This window comes from Epinephelus moara, chromosome 22 (assembly GCF_006386435.1).
Source record: "Epinephelus moara isolate mb chromosome 22, YSFRI_EMoa_1.0, whole genome shotgun sequence".
NCBI lineage: Eukaryota > Metazoa > Chordata > Actinopteri > Perciformes > Serranidae > Epinephelus > Epinephelus moara.
Window position 1 is genome coordinate 13832189 of NC_065527.1, and position 27315 is coordinate 13859503.

General features: G+C 41.9%; 1 protein-coding gene across 11 annotated transcripts in view; it reads left to right on the forward strand.

Annotated features, from left to right (window-relative positions):
- Nucleotides 1–27315, forward strand: part of LOC126384120 (cytoplasmic dynein 1 intermediate chain 1) — a 69069-nt gene that overhangs the window by 25333 nt on the left and 16421 nt on the right. For 8 of the 11 annotated variants that reach the window (XM_050035034.1, XM_050035037.1, XM_050035042.1 and 5 more), the window contains 8 exons: nt 1945–2040; nt 6633–6804; nt 7976–8075; nt 8233–8358; nt 20984–21130; nt 22382–22495; nt 22679–22812; nt 23254–23398. In XM_050035034.1, the coding sequence (XP_049890991.1) occupies nt 1945–2040; nt 6633–6804; nt 7976–8075; nt 8233–8358; nt 20984–21130; nt 22382–22495; nt 22679–22812; nt 23254–23398 (1034 nt within the window). The remainder of the gene's footprint in view (nt 1–1944; nt 2041–6632; nt 6805–7975; nt 8076–8232; nt 8359–20983; nt 21131–22381; nt 22496–22678; nt 22813–23253; nt 23399–27315) is intronic. The other 3 variants (XM_050035036.1, XM_050035043.1, XM_050035045.1) reach the window with 1 other exon arrangement.

A 27315-nucleotide genomic window follows, 5' to 3' on the forward strand; every position in this document is an offset into this window, starting at 1 on the left:
TGACCGCTCCTCAATGTGGTCTCTCTCCTCTACTCACGCTCCTCCCATCCCCATCACCACACATTCCAACCACTGGACCGGTCACGTAAGGTCAAGAAAATAGAAAAGAATAGAATAGAACAGAGTATCAGTTTGTAATGCATCTTCCCAAGGGTGGTTAGCAGGAACCTGATTCACATTCTGAAACATTTTCGGATTAATAACAACAGTTTGCGAAGGGGGAAGAGCGATGAGACTGATAGATGACAAAAAAATAAAGCATCACAAACTGAAGCATGAAGGGAGAGACAAAAGAAGGGTATTCCTGTGCGTCTCTGTTTGGTTGTCTGTTTTGGCAGCTCACACATGGAGCTAGTCTGGCAGTCTGCCTGTCTGGTCCTCTCTGGTCTCTGCTCCATACTGGTGGGTCACTGGTGTTTGGATCACTACAGCTGGCTGTTAACCACCGACTTGGACTGAGCTTTGCCGCCAAGTGTTTGATTTAGCTTAGTCATTTATTACATACACACAGTATGAAAATTAAAGTCATATATCAAGCACTTAAACTTGGGAGTAAAAAAGAAAAGAAAACACAAAGACAGGGTAAAAGAGAGATGTACGTCTAAGCCCAAAATAATTTCTAAAATAACGCCAGAAATTATTGCAATCATTAAAGTAAATCCACAAAAGTGGCCCTCCAATTATAATCGTATTTGTACCTTTTAAAAGTAGCAGCAGTGAGTTCATCAAAAGCTTAGGCAAGTCCAAGTGATGAATGGACAGTTCATCCGGTGCAAGAGCGGCCCTGGAGTGGTTTTAACAGTGCCCCAGGCCATATTCCAGCTGAGTTAAACACACCCCGACGTGTGTGTGTGTGTGTGTGTGTGTGTGTGTGTGTGTGTGTGAGAGAGAGACAGGACACGTCTGAGGGTGTGATGTAGTCACTTCCTCCCACTGGACTGAGCGACTGTTGTCAGCTTGACCCTGCGCCAGTTAACCCCTCGCCACCCCTGGCACTGCAGGCGAGGGCCCCGGGTGTGTGTGTGTGTTTGTGTGAGAGAGAAAGAGACAGATTGTGTGTGCAGCGTGTGTGTTGGCAGACCACAGGTGTCTGGTCACGGTGTCAGGGTGTTAAGAGGTCTTCCAAGAGGCCCCCCGACTCTCGGCATCTGTTTCGGAGGGAGGGAGCGGCAGAAAAAGAGGAGGAGAGGTTGGCAAGGGTTACCAACACATACCCTGAGGGGTGCTGGGGCTTGTTGGTGGAGAAGGGGGGTGCAGTAGCTGACAAGCAGGTGCCTATGTTGACAGTAACCCTTCATACTTGAACCCCACCTCCTCCCCAACACACACACTTACAATAAATCCTAGAGAGGCAAGCGTAATTGCAGAGCCTGATTGAAGGGAATGCAGAGGGAATCCCCTTTTACACACACACACACACACGCACACACACACACACACACACACACATATCACTGGATCTTTTTGCTTGGGGTCAAAGGTGAGACAAAAAGAGGAGAGTGCACACATCTCTGACATTTCCTGCTGTCTGTGTGTGTGTGATTTGCGTGCACAATGTCCACACATGCTGACCATGTGAACACATGCAAAATGGGTGTGGACACTGAACTTGTTTCCTGTTATATTTCTTTTTCCAAGACAATACTCAATACACATATGCAACAGTAATAGAAACTCTGCAGCATTTATGCTAGACATGTTTGGGTTTTCAAAAAAAAAAACACCAAACAAACGTGTGCGTGTGTTTGTAAATGAAATCCACTTGGTCCAAATGTTAGTTAGTCAGGTGTACCGGTGCATGTCTGGGAATCATTATTTTGCTAAGAACAGGGGGGGTGGGGGGGTTGGGGAAGCACACAGCGGGAGGTCGAAGAAAATTGGAACAGCTGTTGATTAACATGAGTGCTCTCTCTTTCTCTTTCTTTTTTTTTTACTCTCTTTCAGTAGAGGAGGAAGAGGAAGATGAAGAGATGATGGAGGCAAAGCCAGGCCCCGAGTCGGAGCAGCAGGATGAAGATGACAACAGGGAAACCAAAGACGGTAAAAAGTAGCACTGGGCAATATATCGATATTATGTCGATATCTTGAGACTAGATATCGTTTTATTGTTTTGCTTTTATAATATGGCAATTATAATAGTGTCTTTTACAGGTTTTTAAGGCTGCAATACAGTGAAGTGATGTAATTTTCTGAACTTACCAGACTGTTCTATTGTTGCCTATAATCAGTTAGTCATCATAAACACACAGTCATTCATCGTTTATTTATGATATTTATCGAAAATCTCAGTGTGAAAGCAGAGGGTCAACCCCATAGTTTCGTCAATACTATCAATACTGAGATGTTTGGTCAAAAGTATTAGACGTTGACTGATTTATGGGTTTGGCCAATTAATCAGCACTGATATGATGTTTTATAGACTATCATTATCGGTTAAACTTGGCTCTGGTAGTGGCTGATGGCTGCAAAGCCTTCACCAGTCATGCAGAGACATAGATCACCAACTGTAGTTGAAGAGGGGTGGGTTGTTTTAAATAGAGCAAAAAGGAGCTTGATCAGTGGGTACAGCTCCAGAGACAACAGGTCCCGTCTGCTGCATGAGTGTGTTGGAGTGTATTGTTCTTCATTTTAATATGTATTTAGGTACGTTTTTGAGCGAACCTGCAACAGCAGGTCTGACGTTGTAGCACTGTAAGCAAAAGTCTGAGTCCTGGGTGAATGCTGGCCTGGCCTGTTACAAATTATTGTTTCAAAATAAAAGCCCTCTAGTGTTTTATACACTGTTTTTTATTTTAGTTATTATTATTTTAATTTTATATACTTTATTAGTCCCCGAGGGGAAATTCAGTGTTTTCACTCCGTTGTCATATACATATACACACAGGCCTAAAATACACACACACACACACACACACACACACACACACACACAGGACCTATACATGCATTGAATGGATAGATGTCAGAGGTAGGGGGCTGCCCATGGACGGGCGCCCCAAGTTGTTCAGTGCCTTGCTCAAGGGTACCTTGGCAGTGTCCGGGAGGTGAACTGGCACCTCTGCAGCTACCAGTCCACGCTCCATATTTGGTGCGGATGGGAACTTCAACTGCAGACGCTTCGGTTCCCAACCCATGTCCCTATGGACTGAGCTACTGCCGCCACTAATTATGTTAAATTAATCATTGAGGAAGTATTTTGAGTATTTTGAAAATACAAAATTACTCCACTCCAAACCATTAGATTTACCAGTTACAAAATACTCAAGTAATTGAAATACTTGTTTCATCAGGTATCAGCTTATTAATTGGCTGTCGTCTTTTTCCTGTTCCAAACTATCATCATTAAAAATTCAATATTGGTCAGCCTCCAAAAAATATCATGATATTTGATATTTTCCATACAAAACAGCTGAAGTGTAAAGGATGGATGGATGATGGGAGAGGGAAATGGTTAGGTATTAGCCGTAAACCTTAACCACCTCATTAATTCAGGTGTAATTTTTGTTAAATTCACCAAGTTTTCTCCTACATAAATTATTCCTAATTACTGCAAACACAAAACTTCCCATTCTTTATTATCCTCCTCTCTCCTTCATCCCTCGACTTCCCTCACATGTTGTTGGTCAAACTGTCACGAAACCCGGTCACTTGTGTGTGACACCCTCTGCCAGTCAGTGGGTGTATCAGATGGAAGGATGGGGGTAGGTTACTGTGGGGGTTAAGGCGGGTCCAGCATATCAGCTCCGTGGCATGTGGGGGTCAGCACTGATTAAAAACCTGTCACTTGACCCCTCGACCACACTTCAAAGTGGAGAGGAATGGAGAGCTGCGTGTGTGCATGCGGACGGTTCGTGCAGCAAAATATGGAGAAAAGGCCTTGGTTGGATGAAAACACAACACGTGATGGAAAGAGACATATTCATATTCAGACACACATGCACACACAATCCTGACTGTGTGACTCAAACACACACACAGGCAGATGTATGCATGCACGCTCTCATAAACACACAGTCATCCGTCTCCTCTCCATCCTGGCCTATTAGAAGGTCTGGCCTTTGATCTTTGCCACTCGATTCACTGGGTCTTTTCTGACAACTCGTAAGAAATACAAAGGGATGGGGGGGATCAAAGTCAAGAGGCAGGGTAAAGGTCGATATATGTGTGTCTGTGCGTGCTTGTGTGTGTAAAATCGCATGTGTGCTTGGGGACAGTGACTTCAAAAACCGGACGCCGTGCTGTGCAGCCATTACGTTCAAAGGGAGGCGGGACGCTCAGAGGGCTTTGTTTTCCTCTTGTTTATGAAGTTCTTACTGTAGGGTTTTATTAAAAAGATGCATTAGGGACTGTTTGTAGTTCATTATGTCCTGGATGTGATTCTGGTTTTGATAGAGTTGAAGTAAATGTTAATCTGACATCAGAAGCACACAATGTACCTTTTTTTTTTTTTTTGGCAGGAGTAGACATGATAGTAATTTGTACAGTACAGTAAAATACAGCAAGGTATCTGTACTACTGTCAGCAACTGAATAATTAAAAGTAGAATGTCACAGTGTCAGATGAATAGAATAAATAGACATTTCTCAGTTTCAGGCTCTCGAGCAGTAATTGAGAAAAGCATGATTGGCCGCCTTTTCAAAACAAAACATACCTGTAGTTTGCAGGTCACATCAAACACTATTTACTTACATTTACTTGATTTTAAATGCCATATTCCAATGCATTATTATTTGTCTGTTAACATGGATGAAAATAGAGAGAGATTGCTTAGCAAAAAAGTTGAATCTGATGTATAACTTATATTTTAAATATAATAAAATTGAAATAACTCCATAGATTGTACAGCACAACTTGTGTCTGTTGCCATTTGTGGTCTTATTGATTCTAACAAATTTTTGCGAGAAATAAAGTACACTGAGAAGCCAACACTGGGCAAGACGTATAAAGAAGGCTGATTATTCGCACTCACGTTCACATCAGGTATGATTTCAGAGTCACCAATTGACCTATGGCTAAGCCACACCCCCCTCCACTCACTCGGACAAAATATCAACATTCAGTGACCAGTGCTATGGCAGGTGTCACAATACACAGCATTTCACAGGAGGCAATTGATGATTTTTGGAGACATAACGATCAAATTTTGGTGCATCAAAGTGCCGCTGAAGTTTAGGTTTTTGGCTCAGAATATGAGAGAAGGATAACGGCCTTTTTACCATCTTTACCAAGAGTGTCTCTCCGTTAGTTTGGTGCTACAGTATTTACACTGAATCATTCAGCATAACATTTGCCAACCTTTGTTATCTCTGTGATTACAGATAAGTTAATGAAGCTAAGCTCCAGAAGTTAACCTTAGTATAACTAGAGCCCTTTGGACAACAGCTAACAATGATGTACGATCACCAAAGTACAAAAACTAGAATAAAATAGGCTAATGAACTCCCAGCAAACAAGGTGACATGATGAACAACGCAGCTAGGAGCTAATGTTAGGCTAACTTTAGCTAACGTTAGCTAGAGATGTTAAAGATAACTTTATATTTCTTTCCAGCAAAGTGACAATATGTTGCCTCAAACACAATGTTGACTTAACTTAGAACAGATGTATAGACATCCTTATTAATATTATTCACGTTGAGTCTAACGTTACCACACAACTTTATCCAAAGGAGACACTTTCTCAGTTGAGATGTGGTTTAGGAAAGGGTAAAAAATACAGCCCGTCGGCCAGCCTCTCAGGATACCTTGTGTCGTGGTTGCATGTACCCCATGCACACCGTTTGACCATTTTTAAACTTCAAAACTCCGAAAAAGCTCATAAAACCAAACAAAACTGACTTTCTGTTATGCATTTCAATGGACGTCCAGGCAGAGAATGTCCGAGTCTATGGGAATGGATATACGCACTGTGATTGGCTCATCGCGTTTGAGGGCGGGGCTTAGCCATAGGTAAATTGACCTAACCTGTGTGTCTTTGGACTGTGGGAGGAAGCCAGTGGTGCACCCGAAGAAAATCTGCGCAGGCACAGGGAGAACGTGCAAACAATTAAAGAAATTCAAAGATGTGTCCTTGGGCTTTAGAAAAGTTTGATGGGCATTATTTACTGTTGTCTGATTTATAGAACAAACAATGTCCAAAGTGATACTGGTAAACTTTGGTAAACTTTCAGCTTACCTCTGTACCCCTCTCTTTCTTAGCTCCGGCATTCACCCGCTATGCTCCTCCCAAGTAGTTGCTTTTTAATGTTCACCAGGTTTTGATTTCTGGGGGGAAAAAATGCAGTTTCCTGGTATGCACCTTGGGCATGGAATAACCTGCAAAAGATCTCAAATTAGACAGTTTTATACCCGTTGATAAATATTAGGGCATCATAAAAATGTGGTGATAGAGGCTTGTGGTGGTTCCTCTTGAAAGCTGTTCATCTGTTTTGCTGTAATTTTTTTCTACATCATGTTGTGTATGTTGTATTTTAATATGTTGTGATTTTGCACTGCTGCTACCTCGGCCAGGTCTCTCTCATAATACATGTTTGATCTCAATGAGACTCCCTTGTAAAATTAAGGTAAAATAGAATAAAATATGTGCAGATCAGTCTGTTTTATATGTCTTTTTTATTAAATTCCATCCTCCAGGCTCATTTCCAGTTCTGCGGGAGCTGACAGAGGAGGAGAGGCAGCAGATCCTGCATTCTTCTGAGTTTCAGAGTTTCTTCGACTGCAGCATCCGGGTGATGGAGAGAGCTCTGGCCGAGGACAGCAACATCTTCTTCGACTACAGTGGCCGGGACCTGGAGGACAAAGAGGGGTGAGCAGGGAGGAGGCAAGAGGGGGCAGGAGGAAAGAGTTGAGTAGAGTATTTGGATGTGAGCGCACATGTGGGTGTTTACTTGCATGCCTCAAACTAAGAAATGTGCAAAGACTGACTCATGCTCACTGTGTCACTCTAGCGGCCTGGGAGCTCCTTTGTTCTTCAAAATACATGTCTTACTGCTGATGTCACGCTCCCAGGGGGTTAAAAACTTCTGTGAACTGACAACCATCATGTCTTAAAGAGCATTGTCTTGCCATCTGAAGAGCTAGCTCCAAATGGAGGTTATCAAAGTGTTGGTTGAAGTTATGAGAGTCATAAGTGCAAAGCTGTTTTAGTATGCTGCTCTGCTATTATAGAAGAATGCAGCTCACTTCAACTTTGACCACTGCAGCCACAGAGAAGCATCAAGCCTGTGGTCAAATAGAGATTATGTCTAAAACAGGCCATGGCCCAGTGCTTAACATCAGTCCTCCTCTATTTTTCCATGGACATGCTATTTATGAAATTGTAACAACATAACCTACATTTCACTAGCTTGTTTCATTACTATTCATTCTCACATAGCATTGCAGACAAAGTCGGTCATTTGCACTTATTAGTGTTTAGAATTAATGTAAGTAGCACTCAAAATGTAGTCTTTTCATTTCTAAAGGTCTGGCAACATTTTCCTGACAGAACTGACATTAACGAATAGACACAAACATAAAAAAACACAGTGATACAACTTTCAGAAGTGGCCAATGACGCAACAATCTGCCTAGGATCCTGTGGCCACAGGCAACATGTTGGCTGAAATGACTGACTCATTAGGGTGAACAGCCAGTCAGACTGCTCTCTCACTGAATTTTTTCAATGCCCGTACAACATGCTGAATCAGCCAGTGGCCGCTGGTAGGGGCAGACTTTTGCCAACATGTCTCAGAAACTTTAGGCAACATGGACGGCCAACTGTCGTCTACAGAGGCCTTTTGTGTACGGTAGATAACATTTTATATCAATCACTGAGATTTATTAACAAATACTAAATGTGTCTCTTATTTGTTCGACGTAAGACATCACCTGTACTTTGGTCCTTTTAGACTAGTGATCACAAATGACCCCTGGAGACAGAAGGCTTTTTTTGTCTTGCCAGGTTATCTCACGTTATCTTTGCTGTCTTTTGTCAGAGACTTGGGTAGCGGCTCCAGTCTGTCCTTCAGTAGACTCTTCTACGATGAGCACTGGTCTAAACATCGTGTGATCACCTGCCTTGACTGGTCCCCTCAGGTAAAGACCGCACCCTTGTGTGTGTCACTCAAATGATGCATGATGATTTTTCTTCTTCACACTATGCTATCCCAAATTTGAAGCCTTTGCACACCAATTATGTGGGTGTTAAGCATCACTTTTCCATCCCTTCCTTCTCTCCTTTTCTCTCTCTCAGTATCCTGAGTTGCTGGTTGCCTCCTACAACAATAATGAAGATGCTCCTCATGAACCAGATGGTGTTGCTCTAGTATGGAACATCAAATTTAAGAAGGCCACACCAGAGTACATCTTTCATTGTCAGGTACCTATCAAACCCAACATATTTTCCATAACTATAGAATATGATGGCAGTCAAGATTGTAGGACATGTAGGGTAGAAATTAGTTTTGCTCTGTGCTTTTTCCTCTGTTTTGTGGGTTGTTAGTTACAGCATGAACCTACAAACAACTGCTGCAGAGCTACATCCTGAAAAAAGGACAACATGTTTCTCTCATCTCCTTGTTTGCCTCTCAGAATTTCAAAAGCACCATTGTTCATTTTTATTTTTCATACCTTTGTTCATATCTTACCAACAGACAGTCCATCCGGTAATCTACAGCCTGCTCCTCTTTTCTGTCCTATAATGACAGCACCTTTGTGACTGAAGAATAAAGAGTAAAGGAAAAGGGAATGAAAGGCGGCTCTACATTTGACCCTCCAGATTGGATTATGGCTGAACGCTGCCACTCGAGGCCAGTTTAAATGGAAGAAATTTAGGTCTTGGTGGGAAAAAAACTCATTGACGGGTGGGATGCTAATAGGAAGTGACATTGAAAAAATGGTAGAAGGACAGAGGGAGGAGTGAGGGGTTAGAAAAATTGGGTGTGAGGGCTTCACGGCTCCCACGAGACAGGCGAGGCCATATAGAGACGTCTTGGTAGTAAAATGATGTGGCCTACCACTTCCTAATCCAACGCTGCCACATGTGTGTTAGCCCACCCACATTGATGCTGCGTCTAATGACAGCCGTGCTGTGTTTCCCAATAATTGACAAGTCCTTCTCATACACGTCACTGTAAATGTGGAGATACACCTGTAATAGAATTAACGTCACAGGCATTCACCTCGCTGCTCAGAAATAATGTTAGAAATGCCCATGCATGCTTTTACATTTAAGCTTTATTTAAACAGAGGAAATAGATTTTCTTTCCTTTTTATAAAACACACACAGAACCACATATCCCCTCAGACCGCATGCTGCGTGCAAATATTTCGATATGAAGCTTGCCATATAAGTCTAGCTCCATAATGGATTTTTAAAGCACTCCGTTCTTTCACTGCACCATAATTTATGCTGCTGCTGAAATCCATGTGGTCTTACGGATAGATTACAACGATGCATCTTGTAGCTGTAGGATTCAGTAGTTTTTCCATGTGGCTCTCTGACGAAATATGTACTGTACATCTGACTTTTTTTTCACAGTGTGGTTTCTGAGCATGCTGATCTGTGAATTGTCAGGGTCGAGTATTAGGACTTTGGGAACAAGGATGTTTTTGTAAGCAGCTGATAGAGTGCTCAGTTTATCAAAAGGGGGCAATCGGCTCTAAATGTGCACAACAGAAGTGAACTGTGCTCAAGTTTAGGTGGGAATGCCATCATTTGAGTACAATGGCGTCCATCTGCAACAGAACAAAGCGTCGTCATTTGTGTTTGTTTTTGATTCTCCAACTCATACTAACCACTTCTACGAACACAGTCAGCTTGTACACATGCTGAGAGTTGTTTTAAGCCAGTGTTTACTGGAAGGATGTGCATTAGATGAAGTGATATCAGATGGAAAAAAGACAGAAGAAAAACTGAGAGAGAACAGAAACTCCCAAGTGGTCCCACTTTCCTACCGCCCCCATGTTAGTCAGTGAGTTAGTGTGGCCTGGGGCTGCGCCATGGTCTTTTCATGAGGGGAGAAAGAAAAGTGAATGACAGAAAAACAGAGACAGAAAGATACAGTGGAGAGCAAATGAGTAGGGACTTTGAGATAAAGTGCTGCGTAAACAGTAGAAGATAAATGGAGATAAAATAGACTGGAGAGAGAACGAAAGAAGAGGTTGCAAGTCATTTGGAATCACCCATGACTTCCCGTCACTGCTGGGTTCAGATGAAAGCAGCACAGGAGTGGTTAGACGAGAGGAGAGCGGTGTAGAGACATTTTTTTTCTTTCTGCGGGGCCTTTTGCAAACAGTCGCGACTCCCTAGTTAGCCACGGATCAAATGGCTCTTAATGTGCGAGCATGTACTGCTGTTTAACCCCCCAAAACCACAGGGCCGGGTGCCTCTCTTTCTCTTATTTTCTTTTCACCTTCCATCTCCCATCCTGAAGCATCAGAGCAACTCTGTCCTTGCATCTGTTGCAGCTTTCATCTGGTAGATGGATAGGTAGATGCTGTCTGTGTGTATGCACATGTTTATGTGAGTGTCATACACATGTGTAAAGCTGTGGCGTGTGTGTGTGGAGGATACAAAAGAATGACAGTGCTGGGTCGGTATTGGAGGGTTGGGGTTTGTGGTTGAGGTCTGGTTCAGCAGGGGCTTTATTGTATAAGGCTATGGCTTATAGAAGGCTTCATGTTTCAGATGGGGTTTTGGTGAGGTCAGGCTTCTATATTTCTTGTCTGGCTGTGTGTAGTTTGGTGAATGGGCTTAGCAATGCAAAAATTGTCTTTTTTAACCTCTTATTCAGGGTTTGAAAATTATTGCCCAAACAAGGGAACATTTTCTCATTGGGGTTAGATAATCTTGGTTGTTTCCATTTCAGTTTTAGTCTGTCAGTTTTTCTGGACTTTGAAATAATCTCAATATATCGCCTTGATTACAGTATTATAATAAATCTCAATGTAATTGTAATTCTTGTATTGTGCTACCGGGGTTTAATTTAACTTTTTTCGTCCACCTGCCACTGGGGCCAATGGATTCCAAAATCTAAAAGCCACTCAGAAGTTTAAACATTGTTTTTTTGCTGCTGAGTGAAGGAAATCTAGTAGCCACCTAGTAAGTTTACCAACATCTGGCTGGTGGCTGGTGCTAATTCCTAACCCTGGTGACACGTAGCCTAGCATACCGCCAGATTCTTGCCAAGACACAGCCCTACTTTGCAGTAGCTTTGTTGGGATTTATGTCCTTGACTCGCTGGTGTGGTGCAAAATAAAACATTTAAAAGCTGGGCTTGGTTTTATTTTGGAAGAGTCCCTGTGTGTGACTTTCTTGAGGCAAGTGCAATCTGTGGGTTGTGCACTAACATTTTTGGCAACATGCAGCAGTGTTGTAATATCGAATTCTAATGCAATAGTTAGACAGACAGGTCCTGGTTTGACAAATGTTGTTCCCCTGTGGTCCAAACAAATCTGACAGTTATGCAGTCAGTGTTCTTTCTCTTTCTCTTATTCCTGCTCTGCTAAATCTTTTCCTCCTGTTCTTATTTAGTTGTGTTCTACTTCTTTAAGCCATTTATGCAAATACTGTAGCTTTCAGGCTTGTTATCAGTGGTTGCTTGTAATGCTGATAATGACATTTGAGGGGGTTTTTGGCTCTTTTTGAAAGTACAATTTCAGAATAATTTGACTGCAGAATTATCAAGTAATGAATTGTATTTAGCTTCAGTTGCTGAAGTTTTATATCTACATTACACATCTGTACACATTTGCTTATTTATACCCCTTTATTCAGTAATTATGGTTCTTTGTGGTGTTTTATTATATACTTCTGGATTATGTGAAACTTTTTTATGGAATTGCACTTTACACATGAAATATATAATTGTTCTCTAACTCTGCTTAAAGCTGGAGTAGGCAAAACTCTGGAAAAAGGCAACCCAGTGTTCCTCATACAATGATTTATTTAATCTTATTTCATTTTAGAGCTGCAGAAGCACAATCGGTCAGTGCCTCCTTGTCCTGCGCTCTCTCTCTGTTTATCAGACCACAGATGAGACAAGAATTAGCTAGCTAGCCACCCCACAGTCCCTCCGCCTCGCTTCTCGCCTCTGTTGACTGCTTTACTGGGAGGGGAGTGGGCAGCAGCTAGGATGATGGATCTTCTGTCAGTGGCTGTAGTGGCTTGAATTGATCTAGCACAAACCCCTCAAGTGCCAGGTGCCACAGTGCGTTGGTGACCAGCGGCAGCAGGGGTCTGACCTGTGTAACAGCAGCAACAGAAAGTTTGCTGATCCAGTGGGGAGTCCAGGCTGTCAGGTTCCCAGGAGCAGGGATTGTGCTGGCTGATTCGTGGTCCATCTCCGGAGCTGCTGCCCAGGTGGTCTGTAATGCTTGGGAGTGAGGCGGAGGACACACTGGGATTCAAGGCTTTACTAACCGTCAGCTATAATAAACATAAACTTGAAATAGCCGCAGTCATGAGCCATTAGCTCCAGTTAGCAGAAGGCTAAACTATTAGCAACATCTCTCCATCTCTCAAATGCTTTGCTGATATTGAAACTTGTTTTATCTCGTTTGTTGACACTTTCATTTGGACTCTCTTTTTGATAATTCTGTCTTCCTCTTTTGCAGTTGCTTTGCAGTGTAGGCAGTTTTTGCAAATGCTGGAATAACAACTTTTTCTACAGGATTCTCCGCCATTGAATCAGGCTTTCTCCAAAGGGACATGCATGCGCATCTGCATTTGTAGAACAGCCAGTAGGAATGATCTCTCTCTCTGAAAAGACCTGTGATTGACAAAGTCTTCTGTCATAGGCTAGGTTTTATAAAGCCTAAAAAAAAGAGCCATTAGCCATTACAATATGCTCAAAATTTCATATGGGTTTTTTGCCCAACATTGCTAAAATAAAACTACCTACCCCAGCTTTAATTCTGATAGTCAGTAAGCTATATCTAAAATTAAACAGTATCTCTGTATACCAGGGGGTCTTTCTCAATCCCCTTAAGGACCCATGGCAGTTTCATGACCCCACTTTAGCAGCCATTGATCTGTTATATAGTGGAGGAAGTGTGTGATCCATCAGTGTATGGGCTGGGTTTGTACTTTAGGAAAGGGGCTGCCGCTGCTGTGGATTCTGGTATCACTTGAGCGTGCCTCCCCTCATCACGGCCATCTCAGCAGTTGGACCCATCATCACCCCATCACAGTTGGGTCTAATCTTGTAACTTCACACCAGCCTCTCAAGTGGGCAAAGTCACACCACATTAAAGGGCCCGCTTGACTTAAAACCTCTGCCGAACCCCCCAAACCACACGCCTCCCTGTAACAACCCCCGCCGCTACTGTCATATCCCATTGGACTCAGTCATATTTTTATTAATATCTTGCTGCCTTGCATCGTTCCCTAGGCCTTTGACACTTCCAGAAAGGTTGAGTAAGAGACGCAGAGCAGGAGGAGAGTGGGAAGGAGGGTGAGGGTAGGGGGAGTTGGAAAGAGTGCAGCAGCATTATTCACAGCCATATAGAGCCCATGAGAAATGACGCTGGAGGATGAAGCTGCATTGTGTTCAGATTCTTAGCAGAGTCCTTTAAGTGCTCGCTGAACACGCGGGTTAAGACTTTGTGACTGTTTGATTTGTGGCACACTAAACAGATGTAGCTTCGATTGGCAAAAATAATTTGAGTGTTGAATTTATTAGATTACTTCGTACAAATTCGTGCTGATCAGAGGTTGTTTTTATTCGTATTATATGGAGAAATTAAAAGCAGTCAATCTTTCCAGTGTCTGTTGCTCAGGATGCAAGAAGAACTAAGAACTCAGAAAAATGTTTAGATGTTGAATCCAAGAATTTTTAAGCACCAGCCTGTTGAAAATCAAAATTTGGCTTTGAATTCTTAATACTCATGCAATCAGAAGTTTGGCATATGTTGCAAATGACAAAATGAGTAGAAGAGTTTAGTGTTTTAGGATATATGCAAGTAGTTTTCTTGTCGAGAGTTATTTGTCTATTTAGCTAGCTAGATTAGCTTAGCATAAGGCTTGGAAACAACAAGCCTCCTCTGACTCTTCTAAAGCTCACTAACTAACATGTTGTATCTTGTTTATGTAATTCGTAAATGTATGTAAGTAACAAGTGGTGTTTTTTTCGGGGGCTACTTTTTGTGCTTGACTGTTTCTTCCAGGTGTCTGCGGGTATCATCGCTGTGAGGTTGCCAGCAAGGAAGCAAATAAGCATATTTCCTAAAATGTCAAACTTTTAGAAAATACTCTGATAAGTATTGTTATGGTATCAGTACAGAATCTCTGGTCTTGTTTTGGCACCAATATCGCATAACAGCAAACAATACCCAGCCATACAAGTGGATTGAGTGTTTAACAGAAATTAAAAGTTGTTTAAATTCTCTTAAACTACTCAGGTTTAATGAGTGTGACAATTTTTCAATTTAATTGAATTTCTTTAGAAAACAGACCTGATGAAGAACTCGTAGCATCTGTCTCCTGAGTTTCATCGTCAAAGTAAGACTAGAATAGAGCACTGCGTGGTTGAGTTGACAAGCATTACATGTACAACACAAATGCCTCATTAAAGCCACAAACCAGCAAAAGCGAAAATATGATCCAAGCAAACAAACAAGATATGGAAAATAAAGGGATAGGAGCTCCAGGAGGCAGAGAAAGGCCTGTTTGTGTTCCCAGAGCCTCCTCCTCATGCTTTCGCTCCGTCAAACCCTCATTCTTTGCCTGGTGAAACTGAGACTCAGCTCGGTATTTGTCTCTCCTTGCCAGAAACCACAGAGTGACAAAATCCGTGGGGTGTCATAAACGAGCGAAGCCAGGGGGAGAAAGGGAGGAGAAAGGTGGTTGGGAGAAGAGGGGGAGGTTGAGAAGCGGGGATGCAAGGGAAGACAGTCGGATCCATCTGGTCCTGATAAGGCAGAGTGGAAAACAGATGAGTGTGGTGAGCGAGGGGGGAGGAGGGATGGAGCGTGGATCTACTTGGGAGGATATACTGTCTGGCGTCCCCTATCAGCGCCCCGCCTCTCCCTGTCTTCTCACCATAGCACTCTTGCTCCATCTTTGCCTTCCCAAGTCGACTTAAGCAACAGTTTGTTGCCCGAGGAAAGAACGAATGAGAGGAGGAGGCAACAAAGGAGGGAGTGTTTGCCTCTCTAGCTTTCTTTCTCTCTCTGTCATTCCTTCGAACCTCCCTAATCCCTTGCTGGGTGCCATCTTTCATCAGGGCCTACCATGTGTGTATTATCCTCTACAGAACACTTCCCATCAATATAATAAGGGCTGCCAGAAGCACTTAGCCTTGTGAGCCTGTGTGAGATATGGTAGACGATACTTTGTGTGTGTGAGTCTCTCCCTCATGCGCAGACACACACACACAGCCGACCTTGCCCGAGGAAAGAAATGAAACCCACTGTTCTGACTGCGCAAGTGTCTCTCTTTAAAACTTCCACAATTCATCTCAGGCCCAATATACAGAAGTGACTCTCTCCGCTGCTTTTTCTTCCGGGAGCTGTCACTCCCCACATCCTCTCCGTCTGGGGCTGGCGGGAGACAACTTGGCAGGTGTCTGACCCGCGCTGCATGTGAGATGAGAACCATCCACAGAGCCACTCTGCGTTTGGAAATGAAATGTCAGGCTCGGTATCGAGTCAGCCCTGATATGGAGATGCAATCATAGCGGGAGTATTGTCGACATGAGAGTTGTTGAGGTGTTATTTAGACAGATGTGGTGCTCGTGTGACTGATATGTCCAAACTTATCAATCTGAAATGAAGACGAGCTGCAGGGGATGAGATGAGTGGTTGCATTTGATTTAAAGGGAAAGTTCAACCTTTTGGGAAAATATGCTTATTTAAGAGTTCGATAAGAAAATGGATACCACTCGTTTGTCTGTATGTTAACCACGAAGCCACAGTCAGGAACAAGTTAATTTAGCTTAGATTGGAGGCAGGACACAGCTAACGTGGCTCTATCTAAGGTAACAGCACCTCTAAAGCTTACTAATTAACACGATGTAACTCATTTATAGGGTTGTCATGATACCAGAATTTACACTTTGATACAATAATAGTATTTTAAAAAATGCCTTGGGTTAAAACTCTGATTGTGATTCTGCCTTTCTCTGGTACCAACGAAGAAAAGAAAAGTCCCTGTTGTCATGTCATAGCCCTGTTATATATATGTTTTATTGTAAATTTTAAATTGTATGTTCTCAATGTCATTTACACCTGTGGTATCGAATATGGTATCGAAAATCTGTTTTTGTCAAAGTTAGAAGTGCCGGTATTGTGACAGTACTGAAATATGTGGTATAGAAAAAGTACCAATTTTTTTGACACCCTTAATGGTTTGTTTAATACGTTCAAAAACAAAGGTGTAAAGACGACAATTCATCTCTTTATGTGGGGTTATGTACCAGACTATTTCTTGGACCCATAACTTCCTGGTGTCTCTGCTGGTTGCCAAGCAACTATTCCTGCTGTGTCTTTATGCTGAGCTACCCAGACATGAGAGCGATGTCGGTCTGCTCATTGAACTCTCAGGAAGACAGTGAATATGCATTATTTCCCACAATGTCAAACTCACATAAAGCATTTCATACAGTCATGTTTACACACTGAGATAATTCCCCTCTAATAGATGCAGAAGCAGTATTTGAGCCATTGATGGGGAAGGCTCATGAATGAATAAAAGTGAACAGAAAGACTTCAGAAATCCAGCCGAAAACATAACCAAGCGCCCCATAATTCAGCTCTAAACTCAGTCATTAATTTCCTACATGACATTCAAATTGAGAATCCGCTTTAGAGTGTCAACCAATTCCCCTTGAGCTTAAATCATAAACTTCCTTATAGCGCGGGACAAATTGATCTTATTTCAGCACCAAATGACATACAGTACATTTAAAAGGCATAGAGCTCCAAAACATATGTGCAGATGTGACATTTGATTAGAAGCATTTACGGAGAATTGCTTTCATGTTAAGTCCAAGTCGCTGCTGGCAGGCGCCTCAAAGTGAACTATCGGGGACAAAGCTGGGCTAATTTTCAGTAGCTCTTTCACTAAGCCTGACAGTACATGAGGGGAATGATGGCATAACGTGTGGTTTCTCAAAGAGTGGATTCAGAGTTTAGTCAGGATTTTTCCTCTTAAGATGGGGACACTGATAGGGCTTAGGAGTTAAACTAACATATGGAGCAAATAGAGGGGGCTCTTGATTTGATTTGGCTTCTCTTTGTCATTACTCATGTGGGGTAGGGGTGTTTATTTAGCGTGATAACTGGTGGAAGAATGACAAGAAAGAGAAGAGTGGGGATGTTTTCCATTTGTGTCTGCATGTGCTTGTGGATTTATGTGTTTAGTTTTAATTTTTGATGGTGTTAATAGTAAAAATAGGGTCATATTCAGTTTTACTTGAAAGATCAAAGGCAGGGAGGTCTCTTGTAGTGAGTTAAAAGATAACAGTATTAATATATTTGAGTTATTACACTGTCAAATTGGAACAATATGGAGAACAGCATAGAATAAGATATTTAAATTCAAATGAGAAATGACACTTTTATAGCAGCCTCGCGGGTTTTATCTCTTTAGGATGATGGAAGAAAAAGACTATTAAAGGAGGTAAATGGTTTGACATTTTTGGGAAATACATCAAGTCGATTAGCTTAGCCCAGCATAAAGATTTGTAACAGGAAACAACTAGCTTTTAAAGCTGTTGTTTTTAAGCTGTTGCCATTGGCCTTTTATTTAATCTTCTCACCTCTGTAAGGAAACCAAATAAGCATATTTCCCAAACTATTCTTTTATAAAATGAGAAGCTAGAGTTAAGAAACATTTAGATATTTAGATATTGTTTATGCCTCCTTCAGTCTGCTTTCCTGTCTCTTCCAGATGCTAAATATTGTTTAGAGTTCCCCCACTTTTTGATAAATGGTTGTGGCGTTGGAACCATGTGTGTGTATATGAACCTATTCAGTGGATGTGTGTGTGTTTGTGCAGAGAGATGACAGAGAGGGCAGGACTTGGTTTCATTAGCCCACTGATGGAGTCTGATGGAGGGGGGTCGACCTTAGATAGCAGCCTGTCAGACAACCACAGAGTGTAAAGGTTATCCCAAAACTCTTGGATATTAAAAGCGATTAAGTTGAAGGCAGACTTATCCATGTGTATGTGAGTATGAGAGTCATTGTCTTGACATTTGGTCTGAAGTAGCGCTACTTTTTGTCTCTGTACACATTGGCCAAGTCAGGAGTTTTTTTTGTCAAATTGTCCAAATTAATTTAGAAAAAAAGGTACAACAATTGCAGCTTTGCTTGTCAACTCCTTTTACATTCTTAAGACCATTACAGATGTTCTGACATTATTTTAAATGGTGCTATTGCGGTATATGTGACATAAATCTGGCAAAGCACCTGCATGGCCATCAAATCTTGTGTGTTAATACCTGCTAATAAACTTAAATTCCTGATCCCTTCTTATCTGACCATGTAAATAAACTTCTTGGAGAGTACCTCCTTGCCGGCTGACGACTTTATTTTTTTCTACCAAAGTTCAGTTTATTTTGAGCCTAGACATCTGAAGCGACTCCCGAGCCATTCGTCTGGAAGCCGTGACTCCTCAGAAGAAACAAAAAAGAGCGAGAAAGAGTGTGCAGTGTTTTCTTTCCCTCTGGTTTGTTTTCCAGTCTCCTTTCAAAACGAACTGGGGTTTGGAGTTGGCTGCTCCGCACATGGTGTGGTGGCAGGGACGGAGAAGGAGAGAGGGGGAGCACAAGGGAGAGAAATTTAGAAAAAAGAAATGAAAAATAAGACGAACGTCATGCTTTTCCTAAACATGAACTGCCATTGTTGGATTTCTTACTTATCTAGTGACAGCTGCTCCCAAAAACTGCCATGACCACATTATATATTGGCACGTTCGTGTGATGTTCCTGAAGCATGTCTGTGATGTAAAAACTGATTTTTTAAAATGAATGATGCCTCAGCAGTTTTTTTAATATACTGTAATGTTTGTTAATCGATATTCTATATAAATTGGTCAGTGTAAGTATATTTTTAAAGTGGTTATTCCTATTATTAGGTTCAAGTAAGCCAAAATGATCTCTGCCATGCCTAAGCTTGGTGAGCATCATACATTTGGTCGTGTATGTATGTGATTGTATACTGTCTGCAACTAATCTCGCAAACTACTGGACCGATCAGCCTAATATTTTGTGTGCTCAAGGACCTCTTGTGGTTCTGGTGATTCGCAGTTGTTGAAGAACCTGTTTTATTGACTGGTTTATACCATCACTGACTGCTGACTGCTCACTCCTCTCAACTGACTGCTAGGGGCCGCAGGTTTTCCAGAAGTTGGCTTGGCTAAAAACAATCAGCCCTACCTCGTCAGTCGCAGGCCACATTTTGGCCTTCGACATAGCTCCGTAGAAAGTTTGGATTCATTCTGTACTGGAGCATCTGCAGGTTAATTCCATACCTGATATGTTGTGATCCACTGAATTTCGGCATGATAGGAGATGAATTAGTCCCTGTTTTTGTTACATCACCGCCATCTTGACTAAGGGAACTGGAAGAGACAGTTCCACCAGGCTCAGCTCTTTGCAGTCTGGCTTTGACCAGTGTTTATGCGGTCCACCGCAAGTCGTCATACCACACCAGGTGAATTTCAGAAGCGGAGCCTTTTGCCCGCTCGATTTTGTAGAGATTTAGATTTTGTTGATTGTGTCATTGTTCCGTGATATTTACAAGATAATTACAATAATTGGTCAGCCACAATAAGCTCAGAGGGGCGGACGGCCACCTGGTGGAGTTTTTTCTTATTAAGTGAATTAAATGTGAATTTGGAATTTGTTTTATTTTAAATTCGTAAAATCATATTCATCATAGTCTACTGGCTATTAAACACCAATTTAAAGCAGCAGTAATTTGCAACATGTCTAACGAATACGATGCTGTCAACATAAATCTTGCAAACATTGCCTTGTTAATACAGTGATTCATTTGAAAGGATTTTGATAATTAATGACAAGCTTTGCCTCCAAACACCGTCTCAGAGCTGTCGTTCCAACAACAAACCATCTGACGTACCGTTTTCTGGAACCCTAAAACTGTCAGCGACGGTTCTCCCAGCAAAATCTATGACCGTGTTGGGCAACAATGCTTTTGCGAAATGTACTCTGCATGTTTTTAATTGTGATGTGTGTCTGCGAGCTTCTTGTTTAATGCTCTCTTGGCCCTGTCTTGCCTGTAAATTATTGCTCCTCTCAACATGATTATGCTGCTCTACTGGATGGATGGATGGATGGATGGATGGATGGATGGAGGGATGAATTTGTCAATGCATAACATCACTTACCCTCCTGTGGCGATACGATGCTGAAACATTTTCTCATAACTCCACAGCACAGATGCTTGAGTGGCTTTGGGTCAGGGAAGGCTAGCTGCTGCACGCAGAAGCCCATATGGGACGAGCACTGAAGAGGAACCAAGACTCAATAAACACGGCATTGGGGAGGGCGGGAGTTCAAGGGTGCGCTTGTCATGATGGAGGCTACAGTGAGCGCTCCAGTGGCTGCTGGGGTTTTTGATGCTGTAATGTGAAACGGCTGGGGGAAAGAGAACTACAATTCCTCTCTTTGTCTGGTCTCCGCCCCAGCGTCACCCCTCTCTCCTCTCCTCAGTGGACCCTCACCATAGCCAAACTCATCATCTCCCTCTCCCGTCTATCTCCTGATGTCCGCCACCCATCATGATGCCTTGATCACTCGTTCTTACTCACGCTCCGTCTAGCGTTACCATTTTTCGCTTCATATCTTTCTTTGTTTTTGCTCTTTTATCACTGTCTGCTGCTTTATCTCCACATTTCATCCAACCAAGGCATTTCTATTCTCACCATGTTTCCTGTTCTGTCAGTTCATAATATATCAGAAATGTTCTCATAAAATAATCTCACGTCAGAATGATATGCAGTGATTCTGCTTTCTCTTCCTCTTCTCTTTCCTCAGTCTCCTGTAGTATCTGTGGGCTTTGCAAGGTTTCATCCCAACCTGGTGGTCGGGGGCACTTACTCAGGACAGATTGTCCTGTGGGATAATCGCAGTCATCGTCGGACCCCTGTCCAAAGGACTCCTCTGTCTGCTGCTGCGCACACTGTAAGACACACAGAGGGAGGCGCAGCTGCCATTTTGACATATTTACAATACAAAAAAGGAGGATCGTTTACAAGCTGATAACTCATTTATCAAGCAACATGTAAATTATTTGCTAGTTACAGCTCCTAAATGGTAAAGAAATTCCCAGTTTTATATAGGTTTAATATCTTAATTTTAAACTGTAAAAAAAAATTATTTAAATTATTGTTAGTTGAAGCTCTAGTAAAATAAGCTCTGACCTAAATGAAAAAAGCTCCCTGTTGTGTTTCAATTAAATGATTAAACTAAATTATTGTAGTTAAAATATAATCAATCAGTTGGAACTTGTTCGAGACTTAAAGATTTTAAAATTTGTCATATAAACACCCTGAGATAAAAATATTAAATTATGTTACATTACTGCAGCATTACAATTTCGAAACACACACACACACACACACACACACACACACACACACACTCACACTCACACACTCATGACTAGAACAGTCAAACTTTAGACATAACTGAAAGCCCAGCTCAGTTTAGATGCTCCAATGAACTCACTGTCCCTCGACAAATTAGCGACCAGTATTCACGAGCAATAACTTAAGACCCGGGGTCGTGTATAATCACAGCATGTACACGCGCTTTCACACACACACACACACACTGCTACACTGCACCCCCGCTGCAGGTTTAAACTCCAACAATGAAGTCGTCGCTCTCGTCCTCTCCGCTCAGTGAGTCCAGCCAGCCAGCATGGTGCTGATTGCTGAATGGATTCTTTGTGCTGCACAAATCAATTACTGCCCAGTAATGACATCATGGTTTCACACACTGCTGTCATAGGGAAAGACTGCACGCTGGCATGTGAGCCTGCTGCATCTGTACAAAGTATCTAATGATGTCATGTATTAGAGAGTGGTGTTACATGATTACTTCAGGACCATGTTTAAAATCTTCTTTTAAAATTAATATTAGAATATCAAATTATTGAAATATGTTAGGTCCCTTACAACCTACTGCAGTTATCAACTATCCAAATACTTATCATATAAAATGATGAATGTGCCTCTAATCAATGAGACTAATAAAGATTTATGACTGTGATCACAACCACAAATAGGAATCAGAATAACAAAGTAGAGATTGTTGTTATCATATTACCGTTGAGGGAAGTTACAAGATACTGGAAGCATGTGACATTAGCTGACCTGTTATCGTCACCTGACTTATTTTTGTGCCTGTGTGTCTTATCCGTGTTTGTAGCATCCAGTATACTGCGTGAATGTGGTCGGCACCCAGAATGCCAACAACCTGATCACTGTGTCTACAGACGGCAGGATGTGCTCCTGGAGTCTGGACATGCTTTCCCAGCCGCAGGTACACAACACACTCATCACCAAAAATACTCAAACGATTTGAGTTTTAGTGTTCATGCATGCTGGTAGTCCACATGTATCTTCTGTAACTGCTGATATATGTGTATTGTCATGTTTGCGTCCTAGAATGTGTGTGTATAGGCTCACGTTAGTGCTTCCTTCTGTGTGTGTGCGTGTACTGTAGGAGACCATGGAACTGGTGTACAATAAATCCAAATCTGTGGCGGTGACAGGCATGGCTTTTCCCACGGGAGACGTTAACAACTATGTGGTCGGGAGTGAGGAGGGCACTGTGTACAATGCATCCAGACACGGCAGGTTGGTGGACTCACACACACGCGCGAAAAAAACATCACAGATAAATCTTTGCTGAATCACCCCTGTATGTTTGGACTGGTGTTTTATGTGTTAACGCAGTCCCATTCTATTTGCTCAGATAATCTGGAATTAAAACATCGCAGTAGAGTAATTCAGAAATAATATACATTTAGAAAGCCAATGAAACAAACTGAGTAAAAGGTCCAAGTATTACAAGTAATATTAGACTTGTTTGAGAAACATTTAATTGCTGATTTTCCCATCAATTTAAGGAGTTAATTGTCTCACTTTCAGTCAAAGCTCCCTTACTGTGCTGTAAATTAATTTCATTAAGACGCAAACCACTTTACCACTTTCTGTTTAAAAAAGTTAAGAACATTAAAACACTGGAAAGCCAAAGAGTGTAGTTATGTACATCTCGTCTGTGTCCACCCTCTGCAGCAAGGCTGGTATCTGCGACATGTTCGAGGGCCACCAGGGTCCAGTGACGGGCATCAGCTGTCACAGCGCAGTGGGCACCGTCGACTTCTCCCACCTCTTTATCACTTCCTCCTTCGACTGGACCGTCAAACTCTGGAGCACCAAGGTATGGTGTGTGTGTGTGTGTGTGTGTGGTGTGTGTGTGTGTGTGTGTGCAGGAGAGGAAGAGGATGTGTGGGGGGTTGATTGTGGACTCCAAGAAGTTGTAGGAAATTAGGAAAAATGTGTGTGTGTGTGTGTGTGAACTGGATATGTTCTGTTACTGTGTGTATGATTACTGTGCCAATAGTAGTGTGACACAATTAGTCTGAAGTATTGAAATGCTGTAAATCTCAGAAACTCATATCATTAGATAATAGATATTGATTCTTTGACAAGCAGCACTTTTTTCTGCACAAATTGTTTTGGAACCTTGATTATTTTGACCTGAATTTAGCCTGGCAGGCAGTTTCTTCCTAGACTGTGTGCTGCCCTCAGTTAGATGTACTAAAAATGCCTGCAAAAATATTTTCATCAACAGCTGAACATGACCCGAGCCACAAACGCCGACTTTATGCATTACAGTAGCACAATTGTAAGAACTGCTTGCAGTCTTTCTGTAAGTTATTAATAACTTTTCTCATCAGTTTACCCAAACCTGCCCAACACGCAGGTTGACACACACACAGCATGCACCTGTATTACTGGTGCAGTCTAGCAGCAATCTAACAGCACCTCAAATTACATTTATTTATTAAAGAAAGGTGATTTGATAAAAAAAGACTAACTTTTAAAATCTGATTAAACACTTCAGATTTAGGATTTTTTTCTTTTTTGGGTGAAGATGTCATAAAATACAATGACAGACATTTGAAGCTTAATCAATCCATAAAAGCTTTGAATGTTAAAAAATGACATTCAGTAGCAGCTCTAGTAGTTTTATTGGGTGTACATATCAGGTGAAAAGCCAATAAAATAAAATTAGGCTGGATATCTTCACAACACTGGAAGACTGATTGCCTGTGAGGCCTAACTAAGGGTATAAAATCCTCTTTAGTTTATTCTGCCTTCACAGTAAAAATGGAAAACTTGTCACTGTCACTTCAGAATTACAATAATAACACCAGTTGAGAGTAAATATGGTGTGAATAGGCAGTCATTTTAAACAATTAGTTTGTTTCCTAGAATCAAAATTACAATCTATATTAGTTTTAATTACTGATAGCTATCGATTGGTTATTGTTTAATAAAAAAAACTCCACACAGAGCTCATTCAGAAGTCTTTCACTGTGACACTGTGTTACACTGTAATTATCAAATCAGATCAGCCTCTCATTTTTGCCAGTCTTCATCAGATGTTAAACTCTGTGCACCTCAGTCAGTCAGATTCCCTGAGGTGCACTCAGTGAGTCTAACTCTGACACACTCTAAAGGTGGGCGCTCCTCCTCTCGCTGGTATTTGAGTGACCCCGTCCACTCAGGGCATTTGTTCTCCTTTCAAACCGATGTGATGAATTCCATTTGGCAGCAGTTCAGTGGCGGTAAAAAGCAAACTGTCACTATTTCTGTCAAAGTGAGTGTTGGAGAATAGAAAAGTTAGCTAATACATTCAGAGACACTTTCATGGTGGCGGTGGTGGGGAGATGCAGAGGAGTGCACTCAGGTATGTTTGACTGCACAACAGAGGAAATTCAGGATTATAAGACGAGACATTTCATTGTTAAAGGAATACTTCACCCCAACAAATGATTATTTGTGTATCAACTACTCAGCCTGTGTTACGTTGAATATAGGATGAAAACTTTGTTTTGAATGCATGCTGCCACGGTCAACGGAGAATTAAAAAAAAAGGTGAACATTGCTGATGAATTGAACTCATAGTGGACTGCGTTTAACAGCAGCAAAACTCCATCAAAAATTGAGCGTAGCATTAGTTCAGGCAGGAGCTCAGCTCACATCCCAGCTACATCAGCTGATCTCAAGCAGCCCAGTCAACTGATGGAGCAGCTGACTGATGGAAGGGAGTCAGCTGATAGATCAGATGATTCCTTTCTATGCAACTATTGGCAAATCTCATTCAGGGCGCCCTATTTAAACTGCTCTGGCCTGCCTACTGTTGTTGCTTCCTCTGCAAGCTGCTTTGCAACCTGCCTCCTCCCCAGCTCCTCCTTTTCATGCTGTGTCTGACTTATCAATGTCATTTCTGTTTGTCATTGATGCTGCTCTGTTCTGTTCCCGGGGGTCTTTGCTGCTGCTCTCCCTGCCTTAGACTTTCCATGTAGGTGCATGGAAGGGCAGTGAGGTTTGCCTCTCTGCCTCAGGCTTTCCTCATTTGTGTGGTGAAGGGCAGACAGGTGTGCTTTCTCCACCTTATGCTTTCCACGTAGGCGCGTGGAAGAGGCTTTCTGCGTATGCCCAAGGAAAGGCAGAGGGGCCCCAGAACAGAGCCATACCGCCAAATATAATACTGCAAATGGAAATAAAGTTTTCTTTGACTAAAGTGTTCCTGACTGAACATTGGTTTATAAACTCTTACACAACGTGCAGTATAATCCAAGTCTCATTTATCTAGTCTTGTGCTCAGTACTCCCCAAACACATGCATTTTTGCTAAAACTTCTGCATGCAGAAGTGTTTTGAATAGTAAGGTTCAGCGAAAATACATGTGTTGTGGAAGTACTGAGCATACTGGATAAATGAGTCCTGGACTATACTGAGTTTTCTGCCATTTTGTAAACAAATATTTTGATATAGTTTTGTTGTTGTTAAACTAGTACTTCTTTTACTCCAGTTCATCAAGAATACTCATTTTTTTTAAATTATTTTAAAAAGCAAAGTTTTCTTTCTGAAATTAACATAAGAAGGGATGATAAATTGATATACAAATGATCATTGTGTGGGTGAAATATTCCTTTAAAATCATGTAAATGAGTGGAGTAGAATTTGTGAGAATAAAGAAGAAATTGAGATATTGAAGAAGGTAGGAAGTTAAGAATGAAGGTTGTAATAGGCGGAAAGGATAAACGGTAATGTTTGGATAGCAAGAAACCATATCACACTTTCTACAGGTGATGCAGACTGCAGACGCAGGAAGAGAGAATTAATGGTTAATAGTGAGACAGAAAGAGGAATATGGATGGAAGAGTCCGCAGTGAAGAGAAAAAGGCCAGGAGGCATTTTAAAGCCAAAAAAAATTACATGGTTAATGTTGGAGGTGATGCTAACGTTGATGGACAGAGGGATCAACATGAGCAAGGCGTCAAACAGCAAACACAGCCAAAAATCAAAGAGAGTCCTATTCAATATGAGGAAAATACATAATGCATATTGCATAATACCTCCAGCTTTATACAAGATCCAGTTACAGCCTTCATACTTGGCTGTGACAGGCAATAAAGCACTCTGATGAATTTTAGCTCATGTTTGCATGCAGCTAGTCCATAAGTCTTGTGCAAAGGGTCTCGTGACACATATTAAAACATTTCTGCGGATTTTCATCAGAAGAGTGTGTTATTTTTCAGGATTTGGGAATTCCCTTTCCTTTGAGGGGCACCGCAGGAATGCGTGTCTGTCTCTTATCCCACATAACCCATATTTGCGTGTGGGCAGGCGGAATACCTGACTCTGTGTGTGTAGGTGTGTGTGTGCAAATATAGACACACCACACATGCCTCACATGCACCTTAAGCAAGCTGCCTTTGCTTACCTAAAATCCCCCCGAGGTTTGCCTACAACCCAACCATTCTAACACACACACATACACACACGCACACATACGTATATATTTGCAGTGAATTCTCTTTGCATTCACGTTTGCCCTCACAGTTCAAAAAGGCCGTTGCGCAGAAGTCTGCTGATGTTTTCACACGCGGCGGTGCAAATATTGTGGTTAGTGAAAACATTTGGAGTCGGCCAGAGTGTGAAGACGTCGCGACAGCTGGGAGTGGGTTTATGATTGTGCATAACTTGAACCGTCGTGCTCTCTTGACCCCAAAAACCAGCATCTACTAAGTGATTGGATGGAGCATAATCGTTCCACTTTTGC